Source organism: Protomyctophum parallelum (assembly GCF_964188405.1).
Source record: "Protomyctophum parallelum genome assembly, chromosome: 18".
In the NCBI taxonomy this organism is placed as follows: Eukaryota; Metazoa; Chordata; class Actinopteri; order Myctophiformes; family Myctophidae; genus Protomyctophum; species Protomyctophum parallelum.
The window spans coordinates 28,696,889-28,709,480 of record NC_139716.1 but is presented as its reverse complement, the minus strand read 5'-3'; the positions used below and the strand labels follow the sequence as shown (position 1 = coordinate 28,709,480).

General features: G+C 41.6%; 1 protein-coding gene across 1 annotated transcript in view; it reads right to left on the bottom strand.

Annotated features, from left to right (window-relative positions):
* The window catches only part of arhgef40 (Rho guanine nucleotide exchange factor (GEF) 40), a 113,907-nt gene that overhangs the window by 45,441 nt on the left and 55,874 nt on the right, over positions 1–12,592 (bottom strand). Inside the window, exons 12-13 of the mRNA XM_083788741.1 lie at positions 9,130–9,228; positions 6,112–6,263 (exon numbers count right to left, since the gene is read on the bottom strand). Coding sequence (XP_083644867.1) covers positions 6,112–6,263; positions 9,130–9,228 — 251 coding nt within the window. The remainder of the gene's footprint in view (positions 1–6,111; positions 6,264–9,129; positions 9,229–12,592) is intronic.

The following is a 12,592-nucleotide window of genomic DNA, read 5'->3' as shown; positions in this document are numbered from 1 at the left end:
TCCGCCGGCTATAGTTGCCGATGTTTACATGTCACGAGATTCCCTTCAATGCGTCCATTCCTGAGATACATCACGAGGTTGGGACAGACGGACCACTGCGGCCACAGTCACCTTGACCATGGCATTGACCACCTGCTTCTAATCAGTTGTATATCAAATGTCATGACATTCCCTCAAGGCGTTCCCGAGATATCCCATTCACAAGGTCGGGATGGGCCGAAGGACGGACGGATGAACACTGTCGCCAGGAGGAGAGGCATAACAAAATGGTAAGAGTCGAGTCAAACTGTGCCGTTTCTATGCAAGGAAAAAGCTCTATATGTGTGACCACAGATACATCTGTCTCGTCTAGGCATGTAACGATATATCGTATATCGATATATATCGATATTATATCCCCGACGATATGTATCGATTTATTAAAAATAAAAATCGATTTTATTTATTTTTATTTTTAAGGGGTTCTAGTGTGTGATATGAAATGTGAGCTGTAATCATATTTCCATCATATTCAAGTGCTTTTGGAGAGAAATGATGTAGTCACTTTCAGTAGTAGAGACCTGTGCAGAGGGGAGCTGTATATGTGTCTGTACCCAGGTGATGGTCGTTGATGCTCATTAATACATCAATTATGTTTCTGCACTGTCGAATAGGTCTACATCAGTGGTAACCAACCTTTTCAAGCCCAAGAGCCCATTTTATTCCCAATTGTAAGCCAAGATCTACCACTAAAACGTGTTAGAAAAAACACTTGTTTTTTTGCTATTTCTGACAGGCTCAATGCATGTGCACACATCCACACAAAGACTAAAGCTTAAATAAGAATAAAAACTTATAGTAAGTTATATTATCAATGTCAAATAATATTAAAGGACCTATAACATAGAATTCAACTCTTTTCTGTTTTTGGAGCTCCCATATGTGTTTTCTATCCCCACAAATAACCAATTTTGAACAATCAGGCTTTCATATCATATCAGGTGCTTTAATAGAAATTGCTCTCAGGAACAGCTCAACTGATTTTGGCCTCATCGTGATGTCATCAATGTCACCCTACTTTGTATAATTCCTCCTCTTCTTAAGTATTCAGTTCCAAATTAGCATTTCCACTTTGTTTACAATGTCCACCATTGTCGATTTTCCAAGCTGGCATGGAATGGAAACAACCTGGTTTTATCTAGCATCAGTATTATAATGACTCAAATATTAAATAATCTGCATCTGCACCCCCACCACCTCAGGACATTGTGGTACTGCAGCTAAAACTGCTTTCAAAGTCCAGAAAGAAATGACAAGGCCTGGTTATATCAGTGGTGATTGAGGCTCAAAACCATTAGAAATAACTTTGAGGGACATAGACAATATGATATTAAATATTAAAAGCCATTTTAGAAAGTATGTTATTTGCGCTTTAAGACAAATGTATTAGAAATAAAAAATATTAGGACAAAAATACAAATAAACTTCTTTGTTGAGTTGAGTTTTTTTTTTAATAAAACAAAATGCAAAGGACATGAATTGCTTTTACAGCACAATATTTTGTTTCTCATTTCAATGAATATTCACATATTTGTAAAGTTTGAACGCCAACTTTTAACCAAACGTGGGAGAAACACTGTGCACGGCTGCACGCACAAATAAAGAGTGCACTCGCGCACGCACATGACGGATTATTATCGATCAAAACAATCCTTAGCGTCACTTACAAAAGCATGTGTTACAAAATCACCGACCTGGATGGATAAATATCAGTGGTCCATCCATTGTGTGACCTGATTAACGAGCAACGGTAGGCAGCCGAGTAAGTTAACAGTTTAGTAAATTAATAGTCTACCGTAGCTGTGTGTCAGATGTTCTGTCTGAAGCAGTCAAAGCCAAGGAGAATGTTACAATTTAATTCACAATCGAGCATCTTGTCATGTTTTGACAGCGGCACTAAACATTTTGACAATTTGTCATAGTGATATTTATCCAGCCAGGTCGGTGATTACTTATCATTCATGCTGTGCAACACGCTAAGGATTGTTTTGATCGATAATAATCCGTCATGTGCGAGTGCCGAGTGCACTCTTTATTTGTGCGTGCAGCCGTGCAGTGTTAAAAGTTGGCGTTCGAACTTTACAAATAATAATATTGAATAATATTCAACGTGTCGGGGACGCTATCATGCTGCGTTCACTCTGATGCTCTCATTGCGCTGTGTGCTGCCTGCGAGGGGAACAACAGACACACAGCACATGAGCACAGAGTGCTAAAAGGGGGAGGGCCGAGGGCGGTGCGGTGGAAGCAAGGGGAACAGATCTTCAAGCTGAAATGCATCGAGCCTCTACACGTTGTTAGCTTGTAGATCTGCTCTTTTTTTGCGAACGACATTCTGCTGTGTATTGCTGCAGACACTTCGGGATCGACTTGAAAGGTTCCCGCAAGCTACTGGTAGCTCGCGAGCCCCTGGTTGGTTACCCCTGGTCTACATCTATCCTAAGATGCCATCAAACATTTGCAATGTAGTTAAATTAAAATTGTGAAAAAAGCTTGGGGGGGAAGATAAATCATTAAAAAAAAAAGATTTTTCGGTCATTTGTGAACCTCATACGTATCGTATCGTGAGTTGAGTGTATCGTTACGTGCCTAGTAAGAGTCGAGTCGAAACTGTGCCGTTTCTATGCAAGGAAAAAGCTCTATATATGCGACCACAGATACATCTGTCTTGTCTGTATCAATGACCTCAAATGGCTGCATTGAGATCTGTGTTGAGGTTCACACAACATGAGCAACAGCACTGGTGTCTGGATCCATTTCCTCTACTTTGTTTTCGAGCAGATTTCAGCACTCCCCTAATCTAACCCTGGCTTAAAAACGACGCCAGCCTCCTAGACACAGACAAAACGTAGACAGATCTGGGTCAAGAATCTGAAGGTTCATCCAGCCAGCAGCGGAGCAGAGGACTTCTGCATCTGGACAAAACTATACAAGCACAATGTCATCTTTGTGACACACATTGCAACATTCCCTTTGAAGGGGAGGCATTTACCACACTATAGGACAGGGGTTCCAAACCGTTTAACCCATTCTGACCTGAGATCAGATTCGACAAATGTCTTCTACATCCTGACAGTTTTCTGAAAAAGCTATGTTTCTATTATGTCAGTCGTTCTTCGATTTTTAAAAAATAGCAGACCTACAAGCTCGTAGCACGCCACTCGGTGGCGCGCTATGAGCTTGTAGATCTGCTATTTTTCAATAGCTAAAGCATAACATAATGCTAACACCAAAAGGGGGTTCCCGCCCAGTCATGTGCCCAGTGTTGCCGCCGGGTTTTAGGTCTATAAAAACGAGGCCAAAAGAAGAGATCTGGGCTACATGAGCCCTTTAAACCAGCTATTTGAAAATAACCGATCTACATGCTCACAATGCGTCGCCATGTGACACGTCGTGAGCTTGCAGATCTGCTATGGTCAAAAGAATCTTGAGGAAAATGTGGGATATTTTAACAACACAAATTGTTTATGGGGGTCACTCCCTGGCAAACATTATTTTCAAAGATGGGAGTCTGCAGACAAATATATATATTAATTTGGGGGTCCTTGACATGAAAATGTTTGGTATAAACAATATAAGCAACCAACACTTTAGAAACAAGGCCACAAAAATAACCCGCAACCCGCAACTTCCAATATTTATAATTTATAAGAAAAACTATCACAAAGTCGCTTATAATAACAAGTGGAAATGGCAACACTGCATGAACCCCCCCTGAGACCCTCAAAAGGATTGTTTGGGGAGGTAAATCACAGATTTATGTTGCGTCTACTCTCCACTATAGACTGATCCATGTATCCCAGGGGAACTATTATTGTCTCACTTTGAACGTTGCTGCTCTAGGAAATATAGTGCTGCACAATTTATCAAATGAATCAAATGAATACAAAATAAATAAAATCTATAGATCTAGATTCAGACACCTATGCGATCTCATTTCTAAATTTGAGCAAGAATCGTGCAGCACTGGTTGGCTGACCAATTCATTTTAGTTTCTTATATGTGAAATCGTGAAACTATTTATTTCAGAAAACTGGAGGTTTTAGAAGATTTATTTATTTATTTCGAGGTCAGGCCTAAATTGAAGTCAAGCACGATGATGTTGTACGTCTAAAGCCACAGTCGTTTGCCACATTTGGAATGTAGTAATGTTCAGCAACTACAGACTAAAGACAATACACATTTTCATGGAAAAAAATAGAATCATGTGAGAATCGTGATCTCAATTTTCACAGATTCACGTTTGAGCAAGAACACTAATAGGACATAATGTATGGACAATTGGACATACAAATTAGCTCACAGGCCAAGTGATTCATTTAAGTGTTCATTTAAATATAACTGTAACTGTGTGTGTTTTGAACGCAGATCTGCACAAGAGCTGACATTTGTACCACTGAGCTAATAGAGCCTATAGCGTAGCCTGCTTAACCCATTGGGGAGAAATATAACTTTGACCTTCAGGTCAAAATTTGTGTCAAAGCAGAAACAGGAATGGTGTCAAAGGTCGCGTCCAACCTAGGAAACATGATCTAAATGTCTCAATAGAATAGCAGGGAGACCAAACCACCCCGACTGTATAAGTTATATCCTGTTATACAACAGGTCATAATCGAGGAAGCAATCTGATTGGTGGAATTTCAGTATAATTGCAATATTACACTCGAGGGTGTTCTTTATCGCCATTAATGCACTTCTGCAAATTGAATTTCTCTAACTATAAACTTTCATGACAGCAGTATAAATATAATTTATGAAAAGCTACTACAGTGAAGTCTGTTCACAGAAGTTGTTGTAGGCTATGTGGGGATTATCTGACGAGGTACCATTTGAGTGGGCAAAACCTTACAAAATAAAACTAACTAAATAATACTAAATTGTTCATAGGGCCAATATAAGTAAAATAATATAGCCTTTCCACAGGAGTATCTTTTTATATTTTTCCAAAAAGAATACAAACAGCCAATAGCATATTACAAAGTTATAACCCCCTCACTGGGGAAAATTCCGGGAGGAAAAACGGGCACGAACCGGGGTGAGTTGTCCAGTATTCTTTCAGGGTACTGAAATTCAGTTCCATGTTGGAACCGATGACAGCATGGTGGGTACCGGGTACCCATAGTAATAAATATTCTCTGCTGGTTAGTTTTGTTGGATGTGAGCTGATCTTAAAGTTTCTCCGGCCAGAGAGAGTATAATTATGTGACACCGAGGTATATTGCAACAGAACAGCAGGTTTATTTGTCATGGACAATAATAAAATAGAAAAGTGAGTGGTGTTGGTTAGTCTCATTGGGAGCTGCAGGTTCGGCGTGTGGCCTCCTGTGTGAAGGTTGGAGACTGAGTGAGGAGTGTGGAGTGAGTTGCTGGTTATATGTGTCACACACCTAACTGTGATTGGCTAATGAGTTGAGTGGCGTGATGGCAAACAGGTGTGTCTCATTATGGATGCAGGGAGTGGGGAATATCCACCAGAGGCTGCCATTCAGACAGCATGAGATAATTAAATTCACAACACATAGAAATACTACACTTTCGGTTCTTAGACGCACAGTCACGCGCTATTTCCGGTAAAACACCATTGTAAGGAGATGTACTGTATAGAGAAGCTGCGTCTCTCTCGGTAACACACCATTCGTTCACCAACACGTCCATTCATGATTCTAAACTTGTATTCTATTGCTAGTTTGATCACTTTAGTTCAAATACTCTTTCATCTTAAAACAACTAGGCTAATGACTGACAATAGCTGATCTACAAGCTCACAACACGTCGTGCAGCATGCATTCACAGATATGACTGATGACTGAAATCAGTTGTGGCGACTGAGAACTAACCCATAAAAAAAAACATAATTAGGCCTGACCTCAACATTAAAAAGAAATCTTCTAAATCCTCCAGTTTTCTGAAATAAATATTTTCACGATTTTTCAAAAATAGCAGACCTACAAGCTCGTAGCGCGCCACTCGGTGGCGCGCTATGAGCTTGTAGATCTGCTATCTTTCAATGGCCAAAGCATAGCATAATGCTAACACCAAAAGGGGTTCCCCGCACAAGGCTGCTATAAGTACCTGCAGTCGGGGGACTTCTGTGCCAGTCCAGACGCGCTATTGGCCAATCCCGCCAGCCAGGCACCGCCCCTCTGCTGCAGCTCGGTCAGCCGTTGGTCGGCCAGGACGCTCGTCATCAGCTGCCTGTGCTTGTCGATGCTTAGTGGCACAGCCTGAGAGGGGAGGGAGATTATAATATATTTATATTTATTATTATTATATATATACGGAAACTAAGGAAATAACAAAAACGAGAACTAACTGAAACTGTATTGTGTGTTTACAAACTAACTAAAACTAACAGAAATTATAGACAAAATGCTGTTAGTTACCAACAGTAACTGAATATATATTGTTTTAATTGTATCTTGTTGATCTTTTGTTGATAATTTAATTACACAATAGGCCTACTTACTCTACCTTTTTTGAAAGTATGATAAATAAAATAAAACTAACACTAAAATGAATAAAAACTAAACTAAAACTAAGCGTTGTCACAAAAATAAAAAAACTAATACAAACTAGCAACCCCGCTCTAAAAACGACTTAAAACCAACCTGAATTAGAAAAACAATTGTCAAAACTAACTAAAAAATAATGAAAAATCCAAAACTATTATGACCTTGTATAGGGGAGGGAGGGTGGGAGGGAGAGAGAGAGAGAGGGAGGGAGGGGTGCTGTGGTTATTTTAGTGGGCATGTACAGTACAGTACAGTATGTGGGCTATTCCCTCGGTTAAGACCCATTATTGTCATTTCCCATGAGCAGGAATTTAGGCCATTCATATAGTTTCCCTCCTGAGACGAGACGCTCAAAAAAAAAAAAGTCCTCCGTCTGTGTCTCGTGCCATTAACCCTAAAACTATATAAATGTCATTTATAGAAAGTCAGGTCAAGGTAACCCCCAAATTCATATTAAAAACATTTCACAAATAGCAGATGTGCAAGCTCGCAGCGCGGCACGAAGTGATCCACTTGTGAGCTTGTACATCTGCTATTTTATAGCAGCTATAACATAAATGGAAAAAAGTGGTTAAAATGATTGTGATGCTGTACTAACAACTTTTGCAGGAGCCCCTAGGCCCCACTTTGAGAACCACTGATTTATGCAAGAACTCGTATGTCCAAAATTTTTACTTTTAGAAAATGTAAAAATTGCAAACATACAGTAGCAGATCTAAAAGCTCACAACGCATTGCATCGCTTGAAGATCACCTATTAATATACCTATATAATGTGTGACACTATAGTATGATGAAGTAGTAAGGCATGAAAGAAACATGAAAAGTAGAAATATCATGGACATTTGGAGATACGAGATTCTTCTGCCCGACGACAACAATAATGTTTCATCAAGACTATAGACCAATCGCCTCGGAGGATACTCTCGTTTCCCATTATAGCTGGCAGGTGTCTGTTATTATCGTCTATTGGGACAGCTCATTGCATTAGCGTTTTAAATCAGCGCTCGTGACGCGTAACCATAACGACAGTGTTCAAACAAGCGGTACTGTAGCCGCAGCTGTTTGTTGGAGCAGTGGGTTACCGAGACGACCACACTGTTTATTTGTTGTCATACCTCAAACATATAAACAGACAAAAGGGGTCTTTTTTCTTATACGGCACATGGCCACCTTGGGAGCCCAGCCGTCTACGAGCTCTTCCATCCGTGCGGTGTGCACGCTGCCAGTGAAAGGCCAAGGAAGCCGATAGTTTTCCCCCCACACCCTTACGGACGTCCATTTTGGTTCCGTTCTGTACGGTCTCAGAGTTGCTATATAGTCTCTCTCGCAAGACTGTTGCAAGTTCAAAAGGAAAAGAGGGCGCTGTTTCTCCTTTACTTGCCGATGGGTTCTCAAATTGCACAGTTAAAGGAGAATTCCATACTAAAAGGCTTTCTTACCTTTCTTTGTAGTTGTTACGTCCCCACCAAAGAGGTCCACGTGTCATTTTGTGCAAAAGCTCCTTATTGGCTATTTCCCCTACCATAAGCCCTAACTGGAATTGCATTGAATTGAATGGGAATTGAATGGGGCTATGGGGTGTTTTTTTTGTTGTATATATCCTCTCTTCATAATCTAAATAATATCTCAAGCGGCACACTTTACTACTTATTTCGATGGAAATAAGCGAATTAGCACAACACCCCATAGCCCCATTCAATTCCAATTCAATTCAATGCAATTCATTGAGGGCTTATGGTAGGGGAAATAGCCAATAAGGACTTTCTGCACACAAAAACACCTGGACCTCTTTGGTGGGGACAAACGACTACAAAGAAAGGTAAGAAAGGTAAAAAAGCCTTCTAGCATGGAATTCTCCTTTAAGCCCTAACCACACCAAAGGGTCAAGGCGGTTTAATCATTGTCCCTGCGGTGTGATATGTCTTGTTACACGTTCACCCTAGTGATTCAACGCATGGAATTCAACGGCCCCAAACCACACCCACAGGGTCGAGACGGTTTTAGCGTTAACTCCTTGCAACCGTTTGGAGCCAAAGAGTTGCTGCATGGTGACCCTTTGGTGTGGCTTTACAGACCCCCTAATGGTTCATTTGGTCCCAATTTAGATATGTAGACAGATTTGTTGACCTGGCATCCTATATTTTGTATAGTTTCAATGTACAGATTTTTTTATATTATACTGTTTTTAGACTGATGTCAGGTCCTTGGTTTATGATCCTAGATTACCATGGGGTGCATACTTAGTTTAGTTTAGTCATTGGTTAGACATGGGTTAAGGTTAGGTTTAGGTGTGCTGCCCCGTGGTAGGTTAGGTTTAGGGTGAGGGTTTGAGGTTGTAGTTGTATAGGACTAATGACTGGTCTAACCAAATGACTAGTCTAAACTAAGTACTGTCTAAACTAAGTACTGCACCCAATTACCATTTCTATGCATTTGATATATTACCTAACAGTGACAACACACAGATGTGTGTGGAGAAGAATCAGTTTGTATAACGACAACATTGGGGAGAAAAATGCATAAAAAGGCAAAAAAGAGAAGTTTAGTTAATGCTAAGGCTATAGGACCACTTTTACCCTTATATTTTCCGGTATTGGCTCAGAGTCCATGGACTGCAGTGCCTCTCCCAGCAGGGAGATGGCGCTCTCACAGCGCTCCGTCAGACTCTCCAGACTCTGGAAGGAGGAAAGAAAAAAAGAAAAAAAAGAGGGATTAGAGATTTTTTTGTGTGTGTTTTACCATTTTGTAAATATACAATATTTAAGGGTTCAGGGAAAAAAAGGATATTGTAATTGCCTCAGATAATTTAGCTGTGTGTGTGTGTGTGTGTGTGTGTGTGTGTGTGTGTGTGCGTGCGTGCGTCTGTCCTGTTGTATAGTGTAAACAGAATCCGTTAAATGCGTTAATGTACTCCAAGTCTATGGGAGGTAGTGAAACAGCTTGAAATGGGGACATGTTCCTTTAGAAGTTACTTCCCTCCGGGGAGTGGGTTTATGAGAAAGGTTAAGGGGAGAGCAGAGGGCGGGGGGGAAAGGAGTGTTTAGACAAACTCATCAGAGTTGGAAACTGTCTGGGAAACTATAGTCCCGAGCCGTCTGCGTGACTCCCTTCTCCCTATCTCTCTCTCTGGCTGCCCTGCATGACTCCAGCTGTCTGCGTGACCCTCTCTCTCTCTCTCTCTCTCTCTCCCCCTGCATGCCTCCCAGGTTCAACTCCTCCTTAACATCCATCAACCTCCTCACCTCCACCGCCGTCCAGCTGCTGCTCTCTAATTAGGGCCCTGTCCTGCGCGCCACCTCACCCTCTTATTTCTAAACGTTTTAGGCATATTTTATATATATATATATATATATATATATATATATATTTTTTTTTAAACATTTTAAAATAGTTCAAATAGCCGACCGAACGATGCAGTCTAACATTCATTGTCAATGGAAGCCATGCAGTGACGTGACGATGCAAAGCTGCAATGATGCACGCAGCTGCTCCAAATGATACTAACGATACAATAACATCCAACGTCACCTCGACGTCCTCGCCTCAACCTCCATCCAGCTATACTGATCTCCACCTCCTACATTCCACCATCTCTCTGTCCCTCCCATGTCTTCTTCTCCTCTTTCAAGTGTCTCCTCTTTCTCAATGCTGTCTCTCTCTCTCTCTCTCTCTCTCTCTCTCAACTAACCACTTAAAGTTAAACCCTATAGAGCGTCGCAGTCCCGTCCCCTTTCATGACGACGCCAGGCCCAGAATGCATTTTTCCCATAGACATCGTGACAAATCATGGGAACAAACAAACACAATATTTTGGACCAAACAAATAATTACAAAGAAGAAAAACAACAACAAAAAAATGTGTTGTAACCTGCCGTTTTTCTTCTTCTTTCTAATTATTTTGTTCAGCCCCGAAAAATTGTGTTTGTTGTCATGATTTGTCACGACAAGAGTTGGCTTTGTCCGCGGCGTAAACGTCTTTAAATAAATACTTTCTGAAAAGTCTATGAGGAAAATGAACTCTTTTCCGGGTCTCTCGAGGGGGGCGGCACTGCGACGCTCTATAGCGTTGCTGTCGGGCATGCAGAAACCTCTTATCTCCATATTCAAACTCTTGGTGTTTTTTCCTAAATGAATGCCCATGAAAAGAAACAGTTTTGGACATACTGAGACATACATACGCCCGGCAGAGGCGATACACTCTGTTGAATGGCATCCCCGGCCCTAGGGCTCCATACTTCACTTTTTACCTTTTTTAACAGACACATAAAACACATAAAAGCCTCAGGAAAGTGTCCTAAACATCATTACAATAACATTTTTCACAAAGCGGTGAACGTTACAGGAACCACCACCACCACGCATCCATCTGTTTAGTGCTGATGAAATCTCTATCTCTTTCTAGTCACTGTCTCTTTCCTTCACTCCTTTGTTCCCCTCCTTAAGTCCTTCTTCCTTACACTCCCCTCCCTCCCTCCCTCCTCAGACTTTAGTCTTTTTTATTTCCCCATTAAAAAGAATCATAGTGTGTAATTTTAAGAGAATAAAAAAGCCCTGCAGGCTCATGAAGAAAGAAAACACCTCACCTCAACAAACAAACCAATAAAAGAGAGAACAACAGTGAAAACACAAAAAACAAACAACTAAAACCGGAGTAAAGAGGGACGTCGCCGGCCCAGGCCGTAGCGTAACGGTCTGGGCACCGGACTGGTAATCCAGTCGCAGTGTGCCGCGGGTTCGACTCCCGGACCCGACACGGCCTTTACTGCATGTCATCCCCCCATCTCTCTCCCGTTTCCTGTCAGCCTACTGTCTGTCCCTTCAAAAAAATAAATAAAAGGCGTAAGCCGCAAAAAAATATCTTAAAAAAAAAAAAAAAGAGGGACGTCGCCTCTATTTCACTTTCAACTTTTATTCTATAATTGTTCTGGAGTCAAGGATAATACTCTCACACATAATTAACGTTTATGTAGACAACTGACACATAGGCAAGACTATTTGAAGACTTCTCACACCATTCAACCACATCAACCACCATCCACAGAATCAGACCAGTACTTTCTAACCCAAACCTACATAAAGTTGTCATAAAGTTGTCACTCGCCCTGGAACAGTGTAATGCCCTCTACTCAACTCTCAGCAAGGAATCCATCAAAACACCGCCTGCATTTGGTGCAGAATGTGGCTGCCATAGACTCATTGCTGCATGGGACTTCTCTCTCTATGCTTTTTAACTGCAATGATAACCACGCTGCCCTTTGCACTTTAAAACATAATACAGTGGATTTTTTTTATTTTTTCCCACGATTTTGTAACCCATTTTTCACCCCTGTGTCAATTATCTAATGTGATCCTGGCTCTACACACCCTCCACCAACCTAGTCCCCATATATGGGGGACAAGGGGAGAGCAACGGACTTGAACCCATGCTTCCTTCATGCCTGAGTGTCCAAGTTGCTCCTTTACACCTGACAGGGGGGAGTTTCCCTGGTTGGACGCATGGAAGGAACACGTTATTCCAACCAGTTCCTTTCCCCTCCATCAGGCGCCCCGGCTGGCCAGGGGGAGGTAGTTTAGAGACCAGGATTACTGCATGTTTTTTGTGAGGGTACGGGGAGAACATGCAAACTCCACACAGAAAGGCCCTTTCGCCAACCCCGCCTCGAGCATGGCCACTGATGACGCGGAGGAGGAAACACGCCGCCAGCACCCACAGCGTCCCGAGCGCGAATCGAACCCAGGACCTTCTAGCTGTGAGGCGACAGCACTACCAACTGTGCCACCATGGGCAGGAACCCTTTTGGTGTTAGCATTATTGTTATGCTTTAGCTATTGAAAAATAGCAGATCTACAAGCTCCTACAAGCTCATAGCGCGCCACCGAGTGGCGCGCTACGAGCTTGTAGGTCTGCTATTTTTTTTTTAATCAAAGAACGACTGACATAGAAACATAGCTTTTTCAGAAAACTGTCAGGATGTAGAAGACATTTTTAGAATCTGATCTCAGGTCAAAATGGGTTAAACATAGGTCTGTATAAGAACA